This window comes from Macaca mulatta, chromosome 7 (genome assembly GCF_049350105.2).
Source record: "Macaca mulatta isolate MMU2019108-1 chromosome 7, T2T-MMU8v2.0, whole genome shotgun sequence".
NCBI lineage: Eukaryota > Metazoa > Chordata > Mammalia > Primates > Cercopithecidae > Macaca > Macaca mulatta.
In genome coordinates, this window is record NC_133412.1 from 42,467,074 (window position 1) to 42,492,409 (window position 25,336).

The 25,336-nt window shown below is 50.8% G+C and overlaps 3 protein-coding genes across 5 annotated transcripts in view; 1 reads left to right on the forward strand and 2 right to left on the reverse strand.

The window, feature by feature from the left end:
- MTFMT (mitochondrial methionyl-tRNA formyltransferase) overlaps window positions 1–2,389 on the reverse strand; it is a 45,099-nt gene extending 42,710 nt beyond the window's left edge. The window contains exon 1 of the mRNA XM_077939586.1: window positions 2,386–2,389. The gene's annotated coding sequence lies outside the window, so the exon portion shown is untranslated. The remainder of the gene's footprint in view (window positions 1–2,385) is intronic.
- SLC51B (SLC51 subunit beta) lies at window positions 1,744–9,958 on the forward strand. Of its 2 annotated transcripts, none has more exons than XM_001108335.5 (4): window positions 1,744–2,000; window positions 6,440–6,651; window positions 8,041–8,131; window positions 9,497–9,958. In XM_001108335.5, the coding sequence occupies exons 2-4, from the start codon at window positions 6,555–6,557 to the stop codon at window positions 9,699–9,701; spliced, it is 393 nt and encodes a 130-aa protein (XP_001108335.1). In that variant the 5' UTR covers window positions 1,744–2,000; window positions 6,440–6,554; the 3' UTR covers window positions 9,702–9,958. The 2 variants fall into 2 exon arrangements, with proteins under 2 accessions (XP_001108335.1, XP_077795714.1); XM_077939588.1 differs by lacking the exon at window positions 1,744–2,000 and adding an exon at window positions 6,016–6,142.
- On the reverse strand, window positions 9,915–24,596 carry RASL12 (RAS like family 12). 2 transcript variants are annotated; one of them, NM_001265994.1, is made up of 5 exons: window positions 23,977–24,295; window positions 21,450–21,506; window positions 15,858–15,931; window positions 14,937–15,127; window positions 9,915–11,868 (listed from the first exon to the last, which is right to left on the reverse strand). In NM_001265994.1, the coding sequence occupies exons 1-5, from the start codon at window positions 24,077–24,079 to the stop codon at window positions 11,493–11,495; spliced, it is 801 nt and encodes a 266-aa protein (NP_001252923.1). In that variant the 5' UTR covers window positions 24,080–24,295; the 3' UTR covers window positions 9,915–11,492. The 2 variants fall into 2 exon arrangements, with proteins under 2 accessions (NP_001252923.1, XP_014997950.1); XM_015142464.3 differs by lacking the exon at window positions 21,450–21,506 and having other exon boundaries at window positions 9,916–11,868; window positions 23,977–24,596.
- Between the last annotated feature and the right edge of the window lie 740 nt (window positions 24,597–25,336).

The following is a 25,336-nucleotide window of genomic DNA, read 5'->3' on the forward strand; positions in this document are numbered from 1 at the left end:
ACACCTGTCTAATTTTTTTGTTTTTAGTAGAGATGGGGTTTCACCTTGTTGGTCAGGCTGATCCTGAACTCCTGACCTCAGGTGATACACCTGCCTTGGCCTCCCAAAGTGCTGGGATTACAGGCATGAGCCACCATGCCCGGCCTTTGTACTTGCTTTTTCAGGTCTTTGCATGGTTAACCCCTCATTATTCAGTTTTTAGTATAGATTCACAGAGGGCCAGGTGCGGTGGCTCAAGCCTGTAATCCCAGCACTTTGGGAGGCTGAGACGGGTGGATCACGAGGTCAGGAGATGGAGACCATCCTGGCTAACACGGTGAAACCCCGTCTCTACTAAAAAATACAAAAAACTAGCCAGGCGAAGTGGCGGGCGCCTGTAGCTGAGGCAGGAGAATGGCGTAAACCCAGGAGGCGGAGCTTGCAGTGAGCTGAGATCCGGCCACTGCACTCCAGCCTGGGTGACAGAGCGAGACTCCGTCTCAAAAAAAAAAAAAAAAAGATGTTCACAGAAATGATCACTGCTATAATTATCTTTTAATTATGTTTTTGCTTACTTTATGTTGGCTGTCTGTCTCCCCTGGAGTTTGAGCTCCAAGAGAGCGGGGCTCTCACCCGTCTTATTTACCATGTATCTACACAGTAGATACTCAAGTAACATTTATTCAATGAATAAATGAATGCATTAAAAAATGAGGAGGGGCTGGAGTTCCAGGCAGCCCCTAGATTCCCTGTTGGGTCTTCTTTCCTCTGCCCCATGCACACACAGTATACACTGTTGACTAATGTTCAACTCATAGAGGAGTTTGGGCTTGACATGCGACCTCACTCAGCCTCTGTTTCATTTGTGAAGTAAGAAATAAGAGTGGGCGGCTGGGCATGGTGGCTCACGCCTGTAATCCCAGCACTTTGGGAGTCCAAGGTGGGCAGATCACGAGGTCAGGAGATCGAGACCATCTTGGCTAACACAGTGAAACCCCATCTCTACTAAAAATACAAAAAATTAACCGGGCGTGATGGCATGTACCTGTAGTCCCAGCTACTTGGGAGGCTGAGGCAGGAGAATTGCTTGAACCGGGGAGGCAGAGGTTGCAGTGAGCCAAGATTGCACCACTGCACTCCAGCCTGGGTGACAGAGCCAGACTCCATCTAAAAAAAAAAAAAAAAAAAGACATAGGAGTGGGCTTATGTGAAATAAGCCCACTCCTCACTAAACCAACAATGATTGCTTAAGATGCACGGAGCCAGTTGATGGAAAAGTCCATAGACTATCAGAGTTGAATGACTCTGCCCTGGTGGGAGGAGCACCTCATTCCTGCTTCCCCACCAAATTGCTTGCCTTGGCCTGCTTCCTACTCTCTGGGTCACTGGTGCTCACACAGCCTTTCCCAACCCCCACCTCCAAAGGTCATATTTTACAGCTCCTTGTGAGGAATTCACATGATGCCATGACCTTCACTATGAGAAAGCACAGGCTGTAAAAGGCCAGCCTGGCTCCCTGCTCCGTGGTTAAGTATTGATGATGATATTGGGCAATAGAGACCCGGAGTGGGCACACCACATATCCTCCTGCAGTGATGGAACCCACAGACCACAGGTCCTCTGCAGTTCATTCTCCTGCCTGTCCAGAGGATCCGGATGTTTTCTCTTTACTAGAGGCCAACACATAACAAAGAAAGCACTGGACTCCTGGTGCTTTCGGATTGTGAAAGTCAGGTGGAGTCTGTTTGCACTCTCAGTCTACTCATTCAAGAGGTCAGTCACCCCGGAGTGATAGAGAAAGCTCCAGGCCTGGGTGTGTGCTAAGGCCAGAGCTACCAGATGGGTTCAGCTGCTGCAGGCTCTCCAGGCACTGTCCCCTAAGTGACAGCTGTTACTGTCTGGGAGAGCTCAAGTGCAAAGACTATCCTGTTCTCCCATAAAGAGGAGAAAGAGGAAGATACAGAAATTGGTGCTGCTTCCAACAGCAGATCAAGGCAGTCCTCAGGAACTCAGGATCCAGGGTGAGTGTCCTCATCTTGCCTTGGGGATGGGTGGCCCAGGTCTTTGGCAGAAGTCACAGTCCAATAACATGGTTAAGCCCTGTTTAAAATGCAGGGATCTCCCCGAGGGGCTTAAGGAGACAAGACAACTAAATGCAGTATGACATCCTAAATGGGATCCTGGAACAAGAAAAGAACATTAAAGGCAAAACTAATAAAATGCAAATAAGGCATAAAGTTTAGTTTAATCATGCAAATGACAATATGATACTCACTCTAGAAGCAAACTGGATACGTGCTTTGATAGAAATATGTCTTTGGCCAGGCGCAGTGGCTCACGCCTGTAATCCCAGCATTTTTGGAGGCCAAGGCAGATCGATCACCTGAGGTCAGGAGTTCGAGATCACCCCGGCCAACATGGTGAAACCCCATCTCTACTAAAAATACAAAATTGGCCAGATGTGGTGGCTCATGCCTGTAATCCCAGCACTTTGGGAGGCTGAGGAGGATGGATCACCTCAGGTCAGAAGTTCAAGCCCAGCCTGGCCAATGTGGTGAAACCCCATCTCTACTAATAATACAAAAATTAGCTGGTTGTGGTGGTGGGCACCTATAATCTCAGCTACTCGGGAAGCTGAGGCAGGAGAATCACTTGAACCCGGGAGGTGGAGGTTGCAGTGAGCTGAGATGGTGCCATTGTACTCCAGCCTGGGCAACAAGAGTGAAACTCTGTCTCAAAAAAAGAGAAAGAAATATGTTATTTGTTTCTGCAGCATCTGACAAAGCCAGAGAGGGTTGACTCTGGGTTCTAGATTTGTATCCAGTTTGTCATTTTAGTTTTTTGTTCGTCAGTATGTGTTTATTGTAACAATATTGAACATATTTTAAACATACTTTGGCCAGGTTTGGTGGCTCATGCCTGTAATCCCAGCATTTTGGGAGGACAAGGTGGGCAGGTCGCTTGAACTCAGAAGTTCAAGGCCGGCCTGGGCAACATGATGAAACCCTGTCTCTACAAAAAATACAAAAATTAGCTGGGCGTGGTGGCACATGCCTGTTGTACCAGCTGCTCAGGAGGCTGAGGGGGGAGGGTCACTTGTGCTCGGGAGATGGAGGTTGCAGTGAGCCGAGATGGTGCCATTGCACTCCAGCCTGGGTGACAGAGCCAGACTCTGTCTCAAAAAGCAAAAAACAAAAAAAACCACTCCACTGTGGACAGTAGCTTATCTGCATCTTTGCACACTGATCTGATTAGTTCCATTAATTAAATATCCAAAATTGGAACAGTTGTCTCAAAAGGTACAATAAATACCTACATTTAAAAATGCATACAAGGCCGGGCGCGGTGGCTCAAGCCTGTAATCCCAGCACTTTGGGAGGCCGAGACGGGCGGATCACGAGGTCAGGAGATCGAGACCATCCTGGCTAACACGGTGAAACCCCGTCTCTACTAAAAAATACAAAAAACTAGCCGGGCGAGGTGGCGGGCGCCTGTAGTCCCAGCTACTCGGGAGGCTGAAGCAGGAGAATGGCATAAACCCGGGAGGCGGAGCTTGCAGTGAGCTGAGATCCGGCCACTGCACTCCAGCCCGGGCGACAGAGCCAGACTCCGTCTCAAAAAAAAAAAAAAAAAAAAATGCATACAAAGTCTGGGCGCAGTGGCTCACACCTGTAATCCCAGCACTTTGGGAGGCCAAGGCGGGCAGATCACCTGACGTCCGGAGTTCGAGACCAACCTGGCAAACATGGTGAAATCCCGTCTCTACTAATAATACAAAAATTAGCTGGGTGTGGTGGCACATGCCTGTAATTCCAGCTACTCAGGAGACTGAGGCAGGAGAATTTCTTGAACCTGGGAGGCGGTGGTTGCAGTGAGCCAAGGTCACACCATTGCACTCCAGCCTGGGCAACAAAAACAAAACTCCATCTCAAAAAAAAAAAAAAAAGCATACAAATAGACAAAATATACATATAAATACATTAAAATGGAATTACATGTATTGTTCTCATGAAGGTAGTATATACCCATAAGAAACCACACAATACTGAAGTGGTCATTTTGCATGTCCCATGTGTCTAAATCTCATCCCACACCCTAGAGGAAGGTTGTGTTTGGTTTCTCAACTTCAACACTTTTCTCTGTGAGTTCAGGGGGTTTGCATATGGGACAGGGGCCTGTGGCTGATGCTACTAATCAATCCAGGCACTCTTACATCTGAGACTTGATGGACTGTCACAATCCTTCTTGGACAGTGCTCTGGACAGTCAGTTGGAGCTAGAACACAAGATCACATCTGTTGGCCATTCCTGTAACTTTGTCTTTCCATGATTTTAGATGGGTAGGTAGGCAGATAGATAGATAGATGGATGATAGATAGATAGATAGATAGATAGATAGATAGATAGATAGAATCTCCCTCAAATGAGTAAGTAGGCAGTGTGCATGTGAGTCCTTGAAAGTCTAAGAAAAGGCCAGGCACGGTGGCTCGGGCCTGTATTCCTAGCACTTTGGGCGGCTGAGGCGAGTGGATCACCTGATGTCACGAGTTCAAGACCAGCCTGGGGAACAGGGTGAAACCCCATCATTACTAAAAATACAAAAAATAGCCGGGTGTGGTGGCAGGCACCTGTAGTCCCACTACTTGGGAGGTGGAGGCACAAACAAGAACCGCTTGAACCCAGGAGGCATAGGTTGCAGTGAGCTGAGATCATGTCACTGCACTCTAGCCTGGGCAACAGAGCGAGACTCTGTCTCAAAAAAAAAAAAGTCTAAGAAAGGTCTTTTTTTCTCCCTGACTTCCATCTCCATCTTGACATATGAATGATCATTCACATATGAAAAGCTTAAGTCAGTATTGTATTTGTGTCAAAATATTTTCCCTTACAATTTGTAGATATGCCTTTTTAGTTTTCTCAGAGCGTTTAGTGCTGGAGGAAACTCTGATGCAAAGCTAGTCCTTTTGTTGATACTCCGATTTTCTGTCTGGCTGTTTGCCATCCAGTTGTTTTTGAATGCCCCTGGCTGAGCGTCCAAAGGCTATTTGGGTCTGAGATTTTTGAGCTCCTAAGGCAGTGACAGAGTGTGAGGGGGCCTGAGAATGCTTCGATCCTCCCTGTACACTTTTTTTCTTGGTGTCCTATGGCATGTTTTATAATTGATCTGTTCAAAACCCTTCTCTTGTTTTATTTTATTTACGTTTATCTCCATTCCTGCTCCCTTCCTCCTCCTCCCCAAGAGACAGTTTAATGTGTTTAATGTGTGTCCTTTTAAAAAATGTGTTATTGGGCCAGGTGCAGTGGCTCACTCCTGTAATCCCAGTACTTTGGGAGGCCAAGGCAGGCGGATCACCTGAGGTCAAGAGTTCAGGACCAGCCTGGCCAACATGGTGAAACCCCATCTCTACTAAAAATACAAAAATTAGCTGGGCGGTAGTGACACGCACCTGTAATTCCAACTACTTAGGAGGCTGAGACAGGAGAATCGCTTGAACCCAGGAAGCAGAGGTTGCAGTGGGCAGAGATCGTGCCACTGCACTCCAGCCTGGGTGACAGAGTGAGACTTCATCTCAAAAAAAAGCAAATAAGCAAAATAACTTAGTAATTTTAATATTGGCCTGAATATTATATGTTGTCAAAATTAATTTCACCTATTTCTTTTTGTTTTTTAAAGTATGGATGCTAGAACATTTTATGTTAAGTGGTAATAGTACAGGTAGTACAAGAAGATGTCAAAATGTCCGACTGTTTTGAGACTGACTGAGGTTCAGTTTATTATTAATAGTTGGGACGGAAATAGGCCTACACGAAGTAAGGGATTTATCCAGAGAGCATGGGTTCAGGTTCTTCCCTTGCAAACAACAGAAACCAATTCTGCTGATAACTTATCCAAAAAACAAAAAACAAAAAACAAAAAACAAAAGAAGCTCTCGGGATCGGGGCAGGGGGTGCCCTCTCAGCATCAGGAGCCCGCAGCTGTTTGCCTCTGGCACTTTTCCCTTTTCTCCTCTCTGTGCTGTAGGCGTGCCAATTCCCAGGAGAGAGACGTGATAGGCCCAGCCTTTGACACGTGGGGGAAACACAGGCCTGTGATTGGCTACCGCATGACACTCAAGGGACAATTGCTACGGCAACGCGTGGGCGCGCTGTGGGCTCGTAGAAGCCAGGTGGGGACGCTGGACAGGCGAAGACCCGAGATGTCCTTTGCAAGGGTCCCAGAGCCCGTCAGTGGCTCAGTCATTCTCACTCCCAGATCAGTGCTCCTCCACACATGCGATGGCTTTTAATAAAGATTTCAGTCACCCCACTTCTACAGTCTCTGCCCTTCCAGGCTCCACGTGCTCCTGGGTTCGTTCGGGTCGTTTTGGTCCCATAACTTTGGGCCAGAGGAGATCTGGATTTGGGCACCGAGGGAGATCAAACTCGGGTAGGATATCCAGTCATGCTCTCTGCTTTGTTTCCAGGGGTCTTCAGGGCTCCTCTGCCCAGGGGCCAGAACCGAGGAGGCAAGGAGGGCTGCTGGGGCTAAGGGGCCTAAGGACCTCGTTGCCAGCGGTACACACCACCAGGAGCAGGGGCATGGAGCACAGTGAGGGGGCTCCCGGAGACCCAGCTGGTACTGTGGTGCCCCAGGAGCTGCTGGAAGAGATGCTTTGGTTTTTTCGTGTGGAAGATGGTAAGTGGTGAGAGATTGACGGCAGGGGTCGGGGTGTGCCCCTCAACACAGAGCAGAGTTTAGCTGAAGGCCCTGACACTGTCGCCCCCTCCAGGTCAGGCGGCACTTTTCCTCCAAGACAGGGACTCAGTCTGGGGTGTCTCAGTACCCAGAGGGGTCTTGCTGGACCGCCCCTTCCTTTTCTCAGGGTGTGGTCGCTTATTTACGCAGCCCTCCAATCATCACCACATTTATTAAGCTCCTACTCTATACCAGACAGTGTTCTCAGCACTGGGGCGACAATAGTGAATAAAATACGATAAAAACCTCTGCCTTCATGGAGCGTACATTCTAGTGGGGATTAAAAATAAACAACTAAAATGCATAGTGCATTGGTGATGAGTAATAAAAAGAAAAATTAAACAGAGAAAGAGAATAGGAAGTATGTAGCAAGGGCAGTAATGTGGTCAAGGAAGGCCTCACTAAAAAGGTAACATTTTTATCATCAGGAAGGTGACTTGCAGGAAACTAAGGAGTTAGCTATGCAGATTATTCGGGGGAGGAACATTCCTGGAGGGAGGACAGCAAATGCAAAAGCTCTGAGGCTGGACCCTCCTTCATTTTGGTACAGCATGGACAAATCTTGAGTATCCACATTCAGTTTAGTTACTTTATGTATTCTCTGTGGGCAGCTGCCATTCCTTCCACCCTTCTCCCTGCCTTCTTTCTTTCCTTTTTTTTTTTTTTTGTTTCTTTCTTTTTTTTTTTTTTTTTTTTGAGGCAGGGTCACTCTGTTGCCCAGGCTGGAGTGCAGTGGCGCAATCTTGGCTCACTGCAAGCTCTGCCTCCTGTATTCAAGTGATTCTCAGCCTCCCAAGTAGCTGAGATTACAGGGGTACACCACCACACCCAGCTAATTTTTGTATTTTTAGCAGAGACAGGGTTTCACCATGTTGGCCAGGCTGGTCTTGAACTCCCGACCTCAGGTGATCCACCTGACTCAGCTTCCCAAAGTGCTGGGATTATAGGCGTGAGCCACTGCGCCCAGCCTTCTTTCTTTGCCTTGTGCCAGCCCCTGGCAAAACTCAAGACTGTAAAGTTTATCTTGGCCCACCTGTCCCCTGCCCTCCGCAGGCCTCTGCCCTTCACCCCTGTGGCCCCACTGTTATTTAACGGCAGTACTGTCTCCTCCATTAGATTAGGGCTTCTCCAGAGTAGAGACTGTGTCTTCCACCCTCCCACCTGTTACACTGGGAGTGCCCCAGGGCAAGGGGCTCATCTTGGATTAGGGTCTCCACGCAAAGGACAGTTGATACTGTAAGCTGGGTCTGAGCCCAGGGCCCAGCTGTTAGTGGGCTTGAGAGGTGCCTGGCCACTCCTCAGGGCTCTGTCCTGTGTGTCCCTCCCTAGCATCTCCCTGGAATCACTCCATCCTTGCCCTGGCGGCTGTGGTGGTCATGATAAGCATGTTCCTCCTGGGAAGGAGCATCCAGGCAAGCAGGTGAGGAGCTGGTCCTGGGGGGATGGGGTGGTCTCTGACGGGTAGAGGCCCTGCCTTCCCAGAGGGAAATCTAGAGAGGGGTCACTTAGGGATCATGGCTGTCCACCCTTTGGGACAGCAAAATTCAGCCTTCAGTGTCCTTCGAGAACCCAAAGCTGCTAAAAACAAAACAAAACAAAAAACAGCAACAGTCCCTGATTACCACCCCCTGGCCCTGGACAGGAAGCAGGCATGACCTGGAGGAGTGTAGCCATTCAGAAGGGGAGCTTGCCCCTCTCACCCTGTCAGGACACATGCACCTCAGCAAGGTCAACTCAGAGATGAGTGGCTGTCCACAGGTACAGCAGACCTGTTCCCCCTACGACCCAGGCAGAATCTCTGGGCTGACAGCTTACCCCCACTGGGTCCCTCCACTATGGCCAGGAAGTCTAGGGATACCTTGAATAAAACCAATCTGGAGAGAGGACAGACTCGTGAGAGTTATTAGAAGGTTAAGGAAGTGGGTAGTGGGAGCCAATGAAGGTGGTTGGGGGAGGGGAGTGATGTGTACACGATGGGGTTTTAGAAACATGACTGGTGTTGTGCCTAGGATGGTTTAGAGAAGGAAACACCCAGAAGCAGAGAGATTAGTTAGAAATTTCCTGCAGTAGTGTGAGGGATGAGGTGTGTGGTAACAAGGACCTGTGCTAAGTAGGATAACAGTCCAAGGTTAGAGACAGTGTGGTTAGGTGAAATGAACACAGGACTCAAGAGTCAGGAGGCTTAAGTGCACACCCTAACTATGTGCATCCTTAGCTTTTTTTTTTTTTTTTTTTGAGACAGTCTCTCTTTTGCCTAGGATGGAGTGCAATGGTGCAATCTCAGCTCACTGCAACCTCTGCCTCCCAGGTTCAAGCGATTCTCCTGCTTCAGTGTCCCAAGTAGCTGCAATTACAGGCACAACCACACCCAGATAATTTTTGTATTTTTAGTAGAGACGGAATTTTGCCATGTTGGCCAGACTGGTCTCAAACACCTGGCCTCAAGTGATCCACCCGCCTCAGCCTCCCAAAGTGCTGGGATTACAGGCATGAGCCACTGCACCTGGCCTCCGTGAACTACATTTCCTCACTTGGAAGGTGGCGGCGGGGGGGGTGGCAATGATACTTGAGCTCACAGGTGACAGTAAGGACTCCCTGAAATGACACACACGCAAGCGTAAGTCATTTCTCTGTTGAGGGAATATCCAACTATTGCCGCTTCTCCCCCAACTGCATACAGAATGCATACAGAATTTTCCCTTCAGATTCTTTAAGCCATTTGGGAGACCCAGTCCTGCCCCAACCACTCAGCCCCCCCGATTAACACTGTTCCCTGTCCCTCCAGAAAACAAAAGATGCAACCACCAGAAAAAGAAAATCCAGAAGTCCTGCATTTGGATGAGGCCAGAACCAAGGATCACAACAGCCTAAACAACCTAAGAGAGACTTTGCTCTCAGAAAAGCCAAACTCAGCCCAGGTGGAACTCGAGTTAAAAGAGAGAGATGTGCTGTCAGTTTTCCTTCCAGACATACCAGAAACTGAGAGCTAGTGAGGGTTCAGAGAAGTCCCACCCTAAGCCAGGCACATGATCTGGGCTCAGCTCAGTGGCCTGAAACCTCTCAGGTTTTACAGTCTTTCCCAAGCAGCCCACTTTTTTCTTTTTCTTTTCTCTTTCTTTCTTTCTCTCTCTCTCTTTCTTTCCTTCCTTCCTTCCTTTCTTTTTTAGCAGATACAATGAATGAACTGCAAGCAAACTAAAATTCTGTTATTAAAAAAAATCTTTTATTAAAATGCTCCTGGAAGTGAGCAGGTGGTATTGCATAGTTTGTTCACATGGCAGTGGTACACACACACATACACACACAAGTGGCCTGGAGCAAAAGTGCAAAATCCGTAGCTGGCCTGTGGGTCGGGAAGCCTGGCTAGGACTCCAAGCATGTGGTCTTGAGTAGTTCACAGCCCTGCTCTGACCTCAGCTCCTCTATTTACAGAATGAGACTGAAGACTGGGTCAGAGATACTGTTTGCAATACAACAGCAGTCCTGAGACTGCTGAGAGGGGAAGAAGCAGGCTTCCAGGCCCAGAACCCCCTTCCCAATCCTTCCACCCACCAGGGCCCTCTCCTTTCCCTGCTTGTCTGCTAAGAGTCTGTGCAAGACTTCCCTTGGACCTGGCGTGTGGTAAACAAAACACAGACAACTACCACGCTGCCTGCCTTGGAGAGCCTTTTCTTGCCAACGGTGGGATCTGAAAGGAGTGTCCTGATCCCATGTCTGAGCCATGGTGTCCTGGTATAAGCTGCGGTGACACCACCAAATAACATATGCAAAAATTTGCTTTATTAACCCAAAATGCTTTAGGTTCTAAAGTGGGCTTTGAACACTCAGACTCATTGCTGAGGGTCCTGGGTCCTGCCAAACCAGACGACAAACGGGTATACTGTGTTTCCACCTGCAAGGGGGCAGGCCCTGTAGCCCCTGGATGGGTCTGATGCTGCTGTGGGCTCCCTGGAGCCCTGGGTAACTCACTGGAGTGACAACTTTCTTCTGCAGCCTGGATCATTAAACTTGACGGAGCTGGTCCTGAGGTTCTTTGGACAGAGTCCTTAACAGTGGGAAGACACATGGGGAATCTGTCTGCTGGTGAAAGAACTCTGGGGCTCCTTACATTGGACAACCCATAGCCCCCTCCCTTTTATCCTCATTGAGACATCAAGTGTTGGAAATACCCCTTCCTGGGGCTTCTTCGCCCCGCCCAGGCTGTCCATTGGATTATTTTAACTAGATTTCCTTGAATAAACTGTGGGGTTTGTAGCCTGGGCCTTCTGTGAAGTCAGCAGATGACAGGAGGGCCAGGCTCTGGCCTCTGAAACGGCAGCCGCCCTGCCTTTCCCGTCCACCAGGTGGCGCGAGGACCCCAGGGCTGTCACTCTGCAGGTTCTTAGGCCTGACATTGACAGAGCTATCCACCTAGACCGTCCACCAAGGGCCACAGCTGGCCCAACTGTAGCTGGAGCAGGAAGGGCTGATGGCAGCAGGATGGACACTGCAATTTCTTCCTACTTAAGGCTGAACCCAGGTCTCTGGGTTGTCACAGTGGCTGTTTCCCTCCAGGGCCACAGATGCGGTGGTTACCATGAAGACCAAGGCGTGGAGGGAACAGAAGCAGCATCCCTGCCTGCCACTGCAGCTCGCACAGTGAACTGAGTGTAGGGACACTGCTTGGTGCTGGAGGTGGGGTCTGCTGTCCATCAGAGGGGAAAGCCGGTGGTGAGAAGCCAGCCCCTGCCCCACTGCAGTCCTGTCCACCCACCAAGCCTGGGGTTCCTGGGGAAGGGTCCTCAGAAGATCTTGAAGCCCTTCAGGAGGGTCAGGGTAGGCGCCTTGCGCTTGCTCTGGGCCCGGGATGACTTCACGGTGACCAGCTTGGCCTGGGCCACGGTGGGCATCTCCTTCAGGCTGACAGTGGAGAGTGTGTTGAAGGTGCAGCTGGCCAGCCCATGCCGGGCGGTGAGTGGGGCCTGGTGGGGCAGGGCCCTCTCCTCGGAGATGAAGAGGGGCCGGGTCAGGGGGCTCTTCTCCAGCTCCCGCCGTGCCTCTCGCACTGCCTCATGGAAGACGTGCTGCACGTGCTCAAAGTCCAGACAGGCAGAGACCTCGAAAAACAGGCACCCAAACCTGCCTGCCAAAGCCACACCCTCCGCCTTGGTGACTTGCCTGGTGAGGAAGCAGGGTGAGGCAGGGAGTTAGGAGCAGGCTGTGCCAAATCAGGCAGACCAGCTCCTACACCCGGCGCCCCATGGACTAGCTGGGTGGCCTGGGGTCATCTTCACCTCTCTGAGTCTCAGTGTTCTCATAGGTACAATGGATTACTGACCTCTGCCCCTCAGGGTTGTTCGGATTACGAAAGACAATTTGTTTCAAGTGCTTAGCACAGTACCTGGCACAGAGTCAGTGCTCAATAAATGGTAGCTGATGTCACCCAAGCGAGAATTTTGGGGTGAGGATGAGGGTAAGAAGCTACTCCAAATCCCCTATGCTAAACTCTGCCTGTGACTGGAGGAAGCAGGCCATTCCCAGCCCCATCTCTTCTCTACCCCAACATGGGTCCCTGGGGCAGGAAACGGGCACCCCCAGCTCTGGCTTGTGGGATCAGCTCTAGAGAGAAGCAGTCGTTTGGATTGAAGGGTTAGACCACAGAGGTGACTCCAGAAGCCTGTGGTTGGCAGAGTTCTCAGGGCTCCTGGGGTGTTCTGTCTGCCTCTCCAGGACAGAGGCAGGAGAGGGCAGGGGTGACAACATTTCATGGTGAGGAGGGCAAAAGGAGAGAGGGGGCAACACCTATTCTGGCTTGGTCCTACACCACCTCCCGTGAAGGGAGGATAGAATATCCGAAACTTGGGAAGGTCGTGGAGGTTTCTGACCTGAAAGCCATGGGAATCGAGGTGGGAGGAAAAAGAAGACTGGCTCTTGCGTAGGTCAGATGTCTAGAAGAGGGGAGAGACGGGGGGGTCCCTGAGGTCTTGGGGGCGAGATTCCACTGGCTGCATCTTCCTGCCCTACTGCTGAGCTGTCCCACTGCTCACTGCCGAGGATAATGGCACAGTCACTAGATGAGAGGAGGCACTCGTGGGCCATGGCAGGAAAAGTTTCTGAGCCCAAGGCTGATCTGGCAGGAGCACGGGCTGAGAGTGGGCTAGCTGCCCCGGGTGCCACTCCATGGTGGGGGGAGTCTCAGAGAGAGTGAGTGACTGGGACAAAACGAGTCAGAGGCATGGAATCTATTCCCCACCCAGGGCTGGTTTCTGCCAGTAAGCTCACTGCTGCCTGAGGAACCGTTTTGGAAAGAACACTTGCTATTATGTGCTTTTATGATGAGCTTGAATTTGCAACTTTGTCATTGTGGGGGCTTGAATAATGAATTTTCACAAACACAAACCCCGTGTGTGTGTGCGTGTGTGTGAGTGGGTGACAGAGGCAGAGAACATTGTTCTTTTTCTTATTTTGTTGCATCCTAGTGAAAATTTTATCAGCGGTTTGGGAAGCACCAACCTAACCCAGATTTTACCCTTCAAACCGTGAGACAGTCATGGGAGACAATGACCAATGCTCAGCTAAAAGTTAGACTTCTTGTGCTTCCCAGAATCTCAATCTACTAAACTCGGGACTTGATCGAAGAATGAAATAGGAATACATTGTCCTAAGTTGTTTTTAGGGAACGGGTGGGATCAGCTTCATTTGAGCATGTATTCTTTGTTATTTGCTCCCAAACCATTTTAGACAATCTCTTTGGCAAAGATTGGAGTCAAAAGAGTGATTCGTAGTTTTTTTCCCTGTATTGAAACTGGCCGACTCACAATCCAGTTTTCTGACTCCTAAGAGGGTCTGCGATTCCTCAAAGACTACCTTCAGCAGCTTTCAGGTCACATGACTTCCCTCATTCACAGAGACACAATTTGCCTGGGTCTGAGGGCTTGGCCACCTTTTTGAAGGCCTCTCACCGTAGTCCCCCTTCACGGCCCCACACCTCTCTTTTTCCCACTGCCCATCTGACCCGTTCTAAACAAAGGGTCCCCTCCTTGTTAACACCAGTCAATGTGCCCTCGGGGCCTAGGGAAGCAGGACAGACCGCCCGTGAACAAGGAGGGATGAGTGGCTGGTGGAAGGGGCTATCCCTTGCAGGTAGACTGGCCACAGATGACAAAGGTCAGTGCTGGAGAAGTTCAGTGGCATTACTCATTAAGTTCAGGCATCACAGTGTCAAATGCCTCAGGGCCAGGCAGGCAACTTGAATGTGTGGAGAGGGTGGAGGTAAACCATGGGGAGCGGCGAGGCCTGGGGTCGGCTGGAGAGAGCGTGCCCCACCTCAAAGCATTCCAGTTCTAGGTCTTTTAAGACACTATGCCAGCCAAGCAAAATATGGCTGCAGTATTTTCAGTAATGCGTCCTCTGGCCCAGTCTCTGACCTCTGATTTGAGTCCAACACTTTTTAAGAGAACCTGCCGTCAGCCCAGTCAACTGTGGGAGTGAGTGTGGGAGGCTGGGTCTGGGTGAGGGGAGGGCCGGTTGGGCCAGAGCAGACACCTGACCAAGGAGCCAATCAGAGCCTCTCTCCTTAGAATTAGAATCGGGCACTAGATCAGTCAGCTGCTGGGAGTGGGGCCGGAAGGTCAGGATAGACTCAGGCAAGAAGGGTGAATCCAAGAGAATCCACAGAGACCCAAGAGGGAGGAAGGAGTGGCTGCTCTTCTGACTTTCAGGGTGTAGCCCCTGTGTGACCCAGAAACCTTTCCCTTTAAGTCCTTGGCTGCCTGGAAGACCAACATCTACAATACCTTTATAACATAATCCCTTCGGCCGGGCACGGTGGCTCACGCCTGTAATCCCAGCACTTTGGGAGGCCGAGGCAGGTGGATCACGAGTTCAGGAGTTCAAGACCAGCCTGGCCAACAAGGTGAAACCCCGTCTGTACTAAAAACACAAAAATTAGCCAGGCATGGTGGCAGGCACCTGTAATCCCACCTACTGGGGAGGCTGAGGCAGGAGAATCACTTGAACCCAGGAGGTGGAGGTTGCAGTGAGCTGAGATGGTGCCATTGCACTCCAGCCTGGGTGACAGAGTGAGACTCCGTCTCAGAAAACAGACAGACAAACATATAATCCCTTCTACCTCAATTCAAGGGGATGACTGTTCTTAGCAGCCCACTAATCCCTGAAGATGCCACCTGCCCTTACAAGCGAAGAAAGCGAGCTCTGGAGACAAGGGCCAAGCAGGCTGTGCTCACCTGTACTGAGCCATGTCCAGCTTGTTGCCTAACAGCAGGGCAGGGACGCTGCGCTGTGTCTCCTTCGCGTGCAAGGCAAGGAGCTCCAGGTAGCTGCCGCTGCTATCGAAGCTCTGGCGGCTGTCGACGCTATACACCACCAGGAAGGCATGGGCCCAGTTCAGGTAGCGCTCGCAGTTCCTAGGGGTGTCCTGGGGTGAAGGAGAGAAGCCCCACCAGAGGAGGGGCAGAGAGGTTGGGGTAAAGGCCTTCACCTTAGCCGTCCAATCCCACCTCCCCACTCCCCAGGCTTTGTATATTGTTTCCCAGCAGAGCCCTTTCAAAGGGGCACTTGAGTGTGGATTTGGCTTGGTGTGAAAGGAGACATTGTCTCATGAACCTCCCTCCCACCACCCAGCCAGAGACTTGAAGACCTTGGCTCCTTGGGCCCAGAGCCAAAGACTCTGGCATGGTCCCTACAGAGACCTGGCTGTCCCTGGGCACCGCTGGTTCTGGGTTGGGTTCATGCTGCCCCTTTGGCTTCTGAGAGTAATTGGCATCCAGCCTTGGCAGGGGGTGATGAGGACATGGGTGGAGACTTGTGTGTGGGAGAGACCTGGGCTAAGGGGCTCTCACCAGGAGCATCTGTGTAAACAGGTGTGTACCTGCCTCCTCGTGTGCACAGGCACAGAGCCCCACAGCACAAGATCTCAGAGCAGATGCCAGCAACCATCATGTCTCTCCAGGCCCCATCCCATCCTTCTCATTTGGCAAAGAAAGGATTCAGACCCACAGAAATCAAGTGCCTTATTCAGGGTTACACAGCAAACTTGAGCTTAAAAGGCATCTAAATGTACATCTGAGGCCTCGCACTCTGGGCCAGGACTTCTCAGGAGGCTACAGTGACTCGCAGCAGTGCATAGGTAATGGAGGTAATGTTACCAGGTCTGCAGTGTCCATGACCCTCAGGTGGACAGGCTGGTGGTCCACGGTCTCCTCGGAGCTGTAGGTGTCCTCTACAACACAGATGGTTAGCCAGGTCAGACACAGTGCCTTGGGTGTAAGTTTGAGCTTCCCTCTGTGCTAGACCCATGTGGCCTTGGGGTACCTTGGGAGCTGCTCTGGGGCTGGGACCACTGGAAAGTCCTTGGTTCTCACAATCATGGAGGCTACAGGCAGACCCTCCCACCAAGGACATGCTGCTCCACCTGCAGGACTCAGCATCAGTGGTTACTCACAGACCATGGCTCGGGGGCGGGACTGTGTTCTGGACCTACACACAAAACCAGCAGGATAGAGTCAAGTGTGTGACCCCTAGACCCTGTTAGCAGCACAGGCTGGCTCAGGAGCAGCACTGCTAGCCCCTCTATCCCAGAACCCCAGTCTTTCCCACCTTCTTCCCTTCCGACCACCCTCCTGCCCGCAGTGGGGGAAAAGAGAAGTACATGATACGATGGAAGGACGGCAGTCAGACCCCCTTTAGAAGTTCCAAGAAGGTTTTACAAACAATCCTTGTCAACATGACAGCAGGGGAGTCAGTCTAGTGTAGTCAGAAGTTTGCAGTTGGAGAATGTGGTATTAAACCCAATGTCAGCTACTTTTTAGCTTTGTGACTTGGCCAAATCACTTCAGCTCTCTGAGGCTGTTTCCTCATTTTAAAACAGGAACACTATGATAACATTGCTAACAGTTTCCAAGCATTTCCTCTGTCCCAGGCGCTGTGCTAAGTGCTTGACATTAGCTCATTTAACAGTCCCATCTCCCAGGGCTCTGTAAGAACTCGATGGGCCCCCCTGGGCATGGGGCCTGGCTTACCACACATGCCTGGTGAGGACAGCGGGAACCATAGTTCTCCAAAGTTAATAGGGCAGGATCACATTCCCAGGTGATTTTTTTTTTTTTTGCTTTTGAAATACTTTAGACTGACATAGAAGTTGTAAAATAGTACAGAGTTCCTGTGTACTCTTCACCCAGCTTCCCCCAGTGTCATCACCTTACATAACCACAGCCCAATGATCAAAAAGAAACTTACATTGATACCATACTATGAACCAAACTAGTGACCTTATTTGAATTTCTCGAGTTGTTACTATATATATATACATACACACATATATATATACACACATATAGTTCTCATGATCTCAAATCTGAGAAGGCAGCAAGTGGCCAGGCATGCAGAGGAGCTCGCGGCCATGTTGGCAGTCATTCTCCCCAACCCCAATCTGTGCCTGTGTCATTGGCCCACATGTGTGAGTGTACTTGGTTATTACCTTTCCCTAGGTGTCCCCTGCCCCTAGTGGCCCTAAAGAAGACCCCTTTTGGCAGAATTGGGATGGTCTCTGCCCTCCTGGCAGCACCCACTGTGAGAGGGCACACTCCCAACCCTGGCTGAATTTATAGTCAAACACGTCTCTCTGAGGGCTACTGGCAGCCAAGCCGGTCTGGACACTCTCCAGGTCCACTAGCATCCAGCATGAATCACAGACAGCTTCTTGTCCCCAGCCTGCTTTGGGGACTTGGATAAATAGCTGCTCTTATGCAAAGACAAAAAAAATCTAATGGAAACTATGTTCCAAATGTTTAACTATATTTAGTCCAAGAAGAGCTGCCCCTAGTTGCTTACATCTCTTTCAGATCTGTCTTTATTTTCCACTCAAAGACGTCAGATGCACCCCTTTTAGGGGTTCCCCCCAATGGGTGCAGTGTCCTGCCCAGCCCAGTGAAAGGCGCTAGCCCAACCTTGGTCTCCTGCCGACAGCAGGACAGCCTTTCAAGGTTGCTGTTAGCTCCATTGTAGAGAGATGACAAGGTGAGGCCCAGAGAAGGGATCTCGCCCAAGGCCACACAGCACCTAATCAGCAGTAGGAACTTGAACTCAGGGCTTCTAGGCTGGGCTGTGTTCACATTGGGACTCCCTCACCCCGTGACTGCTCAGTGAATCAGCCTGCCCTCCAGCTCTGTCTGGGCAGAGTACGAGGAAAGATCAGAATCGCCCAGTCCGGCAGGGATGCGGATCATGGCTGTATGAGCTGGAAGAGGCCTTGGCGCTCATACTGTCCAGCCTCCCTTTACAGAAGAGGTGATGGGCCTCAGGGGCTGGGGCAGGAGTGAGGGGCTCCTTTCCCAGTCACAGTAATGTCCAGACTTCCCATCACCAAGTCCCTGCCTCAGAGTACTCTGGTGTCCTTAAATATAAGAGCTTCCTAACACCTGGTTCTAATTAATAGTCTATGGACTTTTGTGCTGAGAGAAGAGTCATTTCCCAAAGTTTTGAATTTGTCAATGTTTTCTTCTCATTCACAGTAATAATTTTTTAAATGGCACCACAGAAGCTCACATCAGAGTGTATATAGGGTGCTGCCTCAGAAATGGTGCCTATATCCTTGCTGGAGGAGGAGGAGGGCAAGAAGAGTAAGAAGCTGACATTCTCCCCTGGCTGAGCCAGATGAGGCATGCTCAGCCCTTCTGGGAGAGGAGAATATTCTCCTGGAGACCCCTGCCCACTCCTGTGGGGCTCAGCACAGGCAAAGCCCTTCCACAGACACTGAATCTCTCAGCTCCTACCAGCTCTAGGAGACATACCCCAGAACACAGTGCAACTCTTACACAGTCAGAGCACAGGCTATTGGTCCCATCTTCCAGATGGGGAAACTGCATCTCAGAGGGCCCTGGGCCACACAGACCTCTGACTCCAGGCCCTCTATGACATGAGGCTGCTCCTGGAGGAGAGCAACTGGAGCCATGCCTGGTCTTCCTTTGTGCCTGAGGGTCTCCATAATCTTAAGGCAAATCACTGGACCCTCTCTTCCTCCATGTCTTCACCTATAAAATGAGGATCATGATAGGAGCTCTTCTTTAAAGGGTAATCCTAAAACCAAAATTTACCCCCACAGTTAAACGCTCATCTACACTGAGGCTAGTACTGTGCTACCTGCTGGAAACGGGAATGAATCTCCATCCTCCAGGCTCACCAAATGAGCTCAGGCTCTCAGAAGACCTAGGAAGGGCATAGAGAGTGGTTTTACCAGCATTACTGATGGCTAGCTCTCCGGTGGTGGAGACCTTTATCCACAGAAGGAAAGGTTCTCGTCTCAGTCTCTGCTGCTGCTGCTGCTGCTGCTGGAAACAACAATGGGACAGTGGCCGGAATGTTCAGGCCCTTCTCAGCAGAACCTTCGAGGAGTGACACAGGCCTCCCAGAGAGTCTGAGGGGAGAATGTCTGGTTGGCTCTCCGACTCGTGGGCTGTCAGTGCAGTGTGAGAGACCACAGGCCGAGAGGACTGACCATTGTGAGGCTGCCCACTTCCCAGACAGTCTGCCCACGCATTCCACTACCAGGTCAGAACTCCAAAATTACTCAATCAGGAGGCTCAAACCACCACTGTAATAGGCTCATCCGGTGGGACTCTGTGACAGTATGGATTGGAAGGCAGGGAGGAAGAGAGACTGGAGGTGAGTTGCCAGGAAAAATACAAGATGCCCAGTTAAATCTGAATTTCAAACAAAAAGGAATAATTTTTGGTATAAGCATGACCCATGCAATATTTGAATTAGGCCGAATATGTCTTTTGAGGCCCTGTCCTTGGGAATCCCCCTTGTCCTTTCCCAGACACCATGTCTGCTTGTGTGCCTTTCCTTCCTGTCTTCCCACCTCACCTCTGTCCTCAGTTTCTCCACGCCATCTCTATTCCACGCTCTGGCCTCTCCCAACACCTCACCGGCCAGCACACCATTGCGTCCTGTGTCCTCCTCTCTCTGGAGCTGACCTCTGCTAACCAAAGGGCCTCCTCTGGGTGACCTTGGCCCAGAGTCCTCAGCTCCTTGGGCCTGTTTCCTCCACTGTAGCACTGAAGGGCTGTGCCAAGGCCTTGGCACAGGGATCAAGCAGAGCTTCGAGGAACAAATCCCTTAGGGACTGTCACCATGTCACCTGCCCTGCATCCCTGACTTACCCACAGGAACCCCTTCGCTCTCTCTGTTTGACACGCTGGGGTTCTGTTTAAAATTTGGAAGAAGGGATTCTGCTACCTAAGGAAAAGCTTTTTTAAACCAGGGGACTAAACAGCCATGATGTCTCTGCCTGCTCCGACACCGTGATCTGGTGCCGGATTCCAGCCGGAACTAACGGGCTGGGCACCACTAGGGTAAGGAGCTCCCCCTTCCAGGTGCGGCAGGAGCACCATATCAGGGGCCTGCTGCAGGCAGTGCAGGGAGTTTCCACTTGTGTCACAGAGCCTTGGGCTTCTTTGGAGGGCTGTCAGGGGTCCCATGAATGCTTTATTTGATTTTTACGAATGGGGAAAATAATCCAAGACTACAACACCCATTTTCAAAAGGCTAAGATCATCCAGACACCTTATGGCTCTCAGTGAACAGTTTACAATGGACAAATGTTATACACGTGAGCTTTAAGCAACATTTATACTAATAAAATCCTGCTTTGATTTGTTTTAGGAGGGAATCTAAGCCATTGTGTACAGGAAGCCATTTGAGGAAGGAAAAGCAAAAATGCATTGAGTGCCTACTGTGGGTCAAGTACTATGCTGGATCTTTTACATGTGTTATTTCTTTAATCCTCACAGCAATTCTCTGAGATAAGTATTGTTCAATGCCCATTTTACAGATGAGGAAACAGTAGCTCAGAGAGGTTAGCTGACTGGCTCAAGTTTGCCAATAAGGAGCAGAGCCTGGTAGGATTCAAACCCAGTTCTGACTGACACGGAAACATTCCTTTTTCCAATATACCATGACGCAGTGATAAAAACAAGAGTTGTTTTCTCATATAGTTAAAAAACTGGTTCAGAAGCCAGCACCACTAGAGAATTCCTCAAATGTTTGCCCAGCTTTTCTGGAAGAGAACACTGACCATCTTGAAGAATAATACCTATTTGTTTCTGAGGTTTTTTTGTTTTTGTTTTTGTTTAGATGGAGTCTTGCTCTGTCACCCAGGCTGGAGTGCAGTGGCGCGATCTCGGCTCACTGCAACCTCCAACTCCCGGGTTCAAGCAGTTCTCCTGCCTCAGCCTCCCTAGAAGCTGGGATTACAGGCACACACCACTATACCCGGCTAATTTTTGTATTTTTAGTAGAGACGGGGTTTCACCATGTTGTCCAGGCTGGTCATTAACTCCTGACCTCAGGTGATCCACCCGCCTCAGCCTCCCAAAGTGCTGAGATTACAGGCATTAGCCACCACGCCCAGCCTAAGAATAATACCTGTTTGGATGTGGATGTCCTGCTATGTTTATTTTTATTTTTTTAAGTTTCATCATACTTCATATTTTAGGGTAAATCAGCCTTTCTTAGTTCTGTGAATTAGGCCAACCCCCCAATTGTCTGGGGTGGGCTGTGGAAGGGGTATTTCTGACACCTAAAACACTTTCCCCCATGGGCTGGGTCATCCTGGCGGCTTCTCCCTTCTGTCCCCAGACATGCAGTCCTGGTCAGTGCCCACCCACGGGGTAGGTCCCAGGGGAGCACTCCAGGTGGGGCGCAGGCAGCAGAGGGTACAGGGAGGAGTAGTTTCTTACCCAAGTTGGGGTCATATTCACTGATAAACCTCTTGGTCAGAAACTTCACGGTCAGGGCTGCAAGAAGCAGAAAGAGGTTGGCTCCATCTCTGCTGCCATGTCTAGCTGCTGGCCCCTCGTTTTAGGGAGGCCTTATCTAACCTCTGTGATCCCTGACTCACATGAAACTCAGCTCTCCCAGAGAATGAAGCTAGGGAACTGAGGAATTGGTTTGAGAGGCTCAGAAGGAAACCAGAAATATGGGGAACCAAGTACCTCTAATTGCACCGGGAATTTTTCTTAATGGGAAGGAAAGCAATGAGTGGCGAGCCTAAGGGGTGTTTGTGAAGGTATGAACTTAGGGGTCAGGACCCATGCAACCACTACCCTAGAGTCAGCCTGGTGAAACCTCAACTGAAGGGAGGTGTCGCCCACCCTGGACAAGTCATAGAGATTCTGAAATATGGGGCTATTTATTCCAGGCTTTGGCTACAAGCCAAAAACACAGGACGAGCAGAGTTGATCACAGTGGTTGATCCTTGGGAAGGGTATAAATCCCCAAGCGCCTGGGCTTTCCAGGTAAGGTCCAGGTGAGTTCTGTGTCCCGAAGAAACACACTCTGGTCCTGGTCTCCCACATCGCAAGTCTTGGCTCTCTCTGGGGCCTCTACACTCATCACGGGTATCTCGGCAGAATGTAAAGCTCAAGAATTAAGCTCTCTGGTTCAGAGTGTAGCCACCTAAAGCAAGGACCGGCCAACTACTATGCTGGACCCTCAAAAAGTAATGTTCACTACTGCTTGTTTGGAAAGAGAGAAAAGAAAAGAAAAAGAAAAACGAAAAGAAAAGAAAAGAAAAGAGAAAGAGAGAAGAAAGAAAGAAACAAAGAAAGAAAAAGAGAAAGGAAGAAAGAAAGAAAAAGAAAAAAAGAGGAAGGGAGGGAGGGGAGGAAAGGAGGAGGGAGGGAGGAAAAAGAGAAAGAGAGAAAAAGGAAGGAACAAAAGAGAAAGAAGTAAAGAGAAAGAAAGAAAAGTAATGTGATGCTTATAATTCCAGTGCTTTGGGAGGCCAAGACTGGGGTATTGAGACCAGCCTGGGCAATATAGTGAGACCATATCTCTAAAAAAAAATAGAAAAATTAACCAGGCATGGTGGTGTGCCTGTAGTCCTAGCTACTCAGGAGGCTGAGGGGGAAGATCGCTTGAGCTCAGGAGTTTGAGGCTGTAGTGAGTCGTGATCGCACCACTGGACTCCAGCCTGAATGACAGAGATACTGTCTTTAAAAAAAAAAAAAAAGTGATATTGTGAATAAAATCCTTAAAATTCTTTCCTAGGATTCATAACAGTGTCAGTTTGCAAACTAATACTCAGGGAATACATATTTTAAAATTTAAATTCTTTCTTTTATGTAGTCACTGGCTAAACGGTACCAGTTACAGAGCTACGGATAACAATCTGATTTTCAAAGGGCAAATCTTTCAGAGGAAGAGGGTAATCCCTTCTGTAGGAAAACCACACTCAGAGTCCCCTCTCCGACGGGAGTGGGGCTGGCTTCAGAATCAGAGTAGGCCCCCAGCGAGTCTCACAGAACACTGGGGAGGAAACCCACAGCCAGCTGAGCTTGGGTTGGCCATCAGTAATGGCTAAAACTGGAAAAACAGTCAGTGGAGAACCCCCTCTGCCCTCCCTCCTTCAGCCGGCCAGGAGTGGCATAGTTCAGTGTTGACACAAATTATCTCAATGGAAGCCCAAGATCTTGGCTCATCAAGGACAATCCCAGGCACCTGGAACCATAACCCAATGTGTTTCCAGAAAGTTGAGAGGGGTCTGGTTTGAAACAAACACATTTGATAAGAATGCACAACTTGTCCCAGAATCCCAGGGAATGGGGATGGGAGTTGGGGAGTGGACCTTCCCTGAAAAATCTCAACAGCTAGTGATTTCACCAGCTCCTTTCCACGGGGAGGGGGTGTGAAGGGGGAGGGGTTGGACGGGAAGTCTTTCCCGAAGCCTAATCAGGGAGTAGCAAGGCTGCGACTAAGCTCAAAGAGGCGCCTTGGACGGAGGGGACGGAGGGGGCGGAGGGGGAGGAGGGGGCGGGGGGGGGCTTTCAGTGCCCAACAGGTCCCTTTAGAGTCAGTCGCCAAGACTGACTGCTGGCCCCAGGGGAGGTCATAGGGTTAGGGGTTGGAAGGTTGGTGGCAGGGCAGACCGATCCATAAAGGACTCCGAGACACAGAGTAAGAGAGAGGGGAGAGAGAGCAGGGTCACTGACACGGAGGACAGAGACAGTGGGAAGACACAAAGGGAAGAGGCAAGCAGGGAACAGAAGACAGAGATGGAGGAGCGGAGCACAAAGCCGAGAGAAGAGAAAGCCTGGCAACAGGGAAACTGAGGCAAAGAAAATCACGGTGTCTTGTGCGACCCTCCTGGGTGAAGGAAGCTCCCCAGGCCAGTGGAAGAACCTGCCCCCAAGAGCAGAGCGCACTGTCCCCCCCACCCACGCCCAGTTCCGCACCTGGCAGCTCAGGTTCCCCGGCACCACTCACCAGACTTGCCAGCCCCGCGGCGCCCCAGGATGGCCAGGTTGACCTCGAGGGGCGTGCTCTGAGGCCCGCTGCCCGCGCGGGGTTTTCCAAACACCGAGGACATGGCGACGCCCTGGACAGTCACGCAGGTCTGCGGCCGGTGGGCCCCGTGCAGTACGCCCGCCCGTAGGGGCCCAGGGGAGCAGGACGAAGGCTTCCCTGGCGCGCGCGGCCCCGGACCCGTCGGCGTCCGCGCCCTCAGCCCCACGTCCAGCGGGCTGCCACCCCGCGGGAAGGAGGGGCCGGTGGAGCCTGACGGGCGGGGCCACCCCAAGCGCCACCAAACTCCTTGTAAGGTCTGCGGAGCCCCCCGCGGGGCGCGCTCACCCGGCTCCTGGAGCCGAGGGAGCTCCGGCCGGCCGGCCGCGCCCCCACCGCCGGACTGGGCCTCGAGGACCTGGCCTGTCACCCTCCTGAGTGCCCCCGGAGCCGGCCGGGAAGGAGCAGAGAGAGGGAGCCTCAGGGTTAGGGGGAGAGAGGGAAAGGATGTTTGCACTCTTCCCTGAACCTCCCACTCAATCTCTTTTCACCAGCAAGAAAATCCACCCCTCCCTTTGTTCTACCAAGCCAGCCCCGCCTCCTCCTCCAGGAAGCTTCCCGGGTTCAGTTCCAAGCCTTGCCCTTTCTTTAGCTCAGCCTTGGCACTCTATATTCCCAATCACATTATTCTGCCCTTTCCTGTGAAGACTCCAGAGGCCTCACTGCAGAACCCATTCAGAATCCAGGCTTCTGGGAGAGGCGGCGGGGCGGAGAGAACCCCTTACTAACATTTCAGGGCCAGTATGGGTTCAGCTTCAAGAAACCTAATCCATTCTGAATTGCTGTCTCTCCCTAATGGGAGCTAATGAGTTGCATGTGTTTGTGGCCTGTTGTGTAAATGGGGTGTTTGTTGTAAAACCTGGCACCGCCTCTTGCCTACAGCAATTCTGGGATTGGTGGTGAGCCTGGCATGGGCCACCTGCTCATTCCCCCTGGGACTCAGGTTAAATCTGGTCATACCAAAGACAGGGCAAATGGCCCACACCACGAACCTGTACACTTAGGATCTAGTGCTAGCTCCTTCCCTAGAGTGATCTTGGGCAAGTCACCTTGCTTCTTTGGGCTTTGGTGTCCCCATCTATAAACACTAAAGGAAGGGGAAAATGAGGCAAAATAGAGAGTGACAGAATCAGCCCTGGGCTCCAGGCCTGCGTACATTCTAGAACCCTGTGAGGCATCTCTTCTGGAGTACACACCAGGTTAGAGTGGGGAAAGGCATGGGGGCCTCAGAGACCTCTCACGGCAGCCCTTCTCCTTCCCCTTCCCCCGATGGTTAACTCAT

What these genes read in the sequence shown, in the direction of transcription:
- SLC51B (XM_001108335.5), top strand. Translation starts at nt 6,555, where the DNA reads ATGGAGCACAGTGAGGGGGCTCCCGGAGACCCAGCTGGTACTGTGGTG. An exon ending in GTTTTTTCGTGTGGAAGATG is followed by an intron (nt 6,652 to 8,040) that starts GTAAGTGGTGAG and finishes GTCCCTCCCTAG; the next exon opens with CATCTCCCTGGAATCACTCC. An exon ending in AGGAGCATCCAGGCAAGCAG is followed by an intron (nt 8,132 to 9,496) that starts GTGAGGAGCTGG and finishes CTGTCCCTCCAG; the next exon opens with AAAACAAAAGATGCAACCAC.
- RASL12 (NM_001265994.1), bottom strand. Translation starts at nt 24,079, where the DNA reads ATGTCCTCGGTGTTTGGAAAACCCCGCGCGGGCAGCGGGCCTCAGAGC. An exon ending in CCGCGGGGCTGGCAAGTCTG is followed by an intron (nt 21,507 to 23,976) that starts GTGAGTGGTGCC and finishes TGCTTCTTGCAG; the next exon opens with CCCTGACCGTGAAGTTTCTG. An exon ending in TGAATATGACCCCAACTTGG is followed by an intron (nt 15,932 to 21,449) that starts GTAAGAAACTAC and finishes TCTGTGTTGTAG; the next exon opens with AGGACACCTACAGCTCCGAG.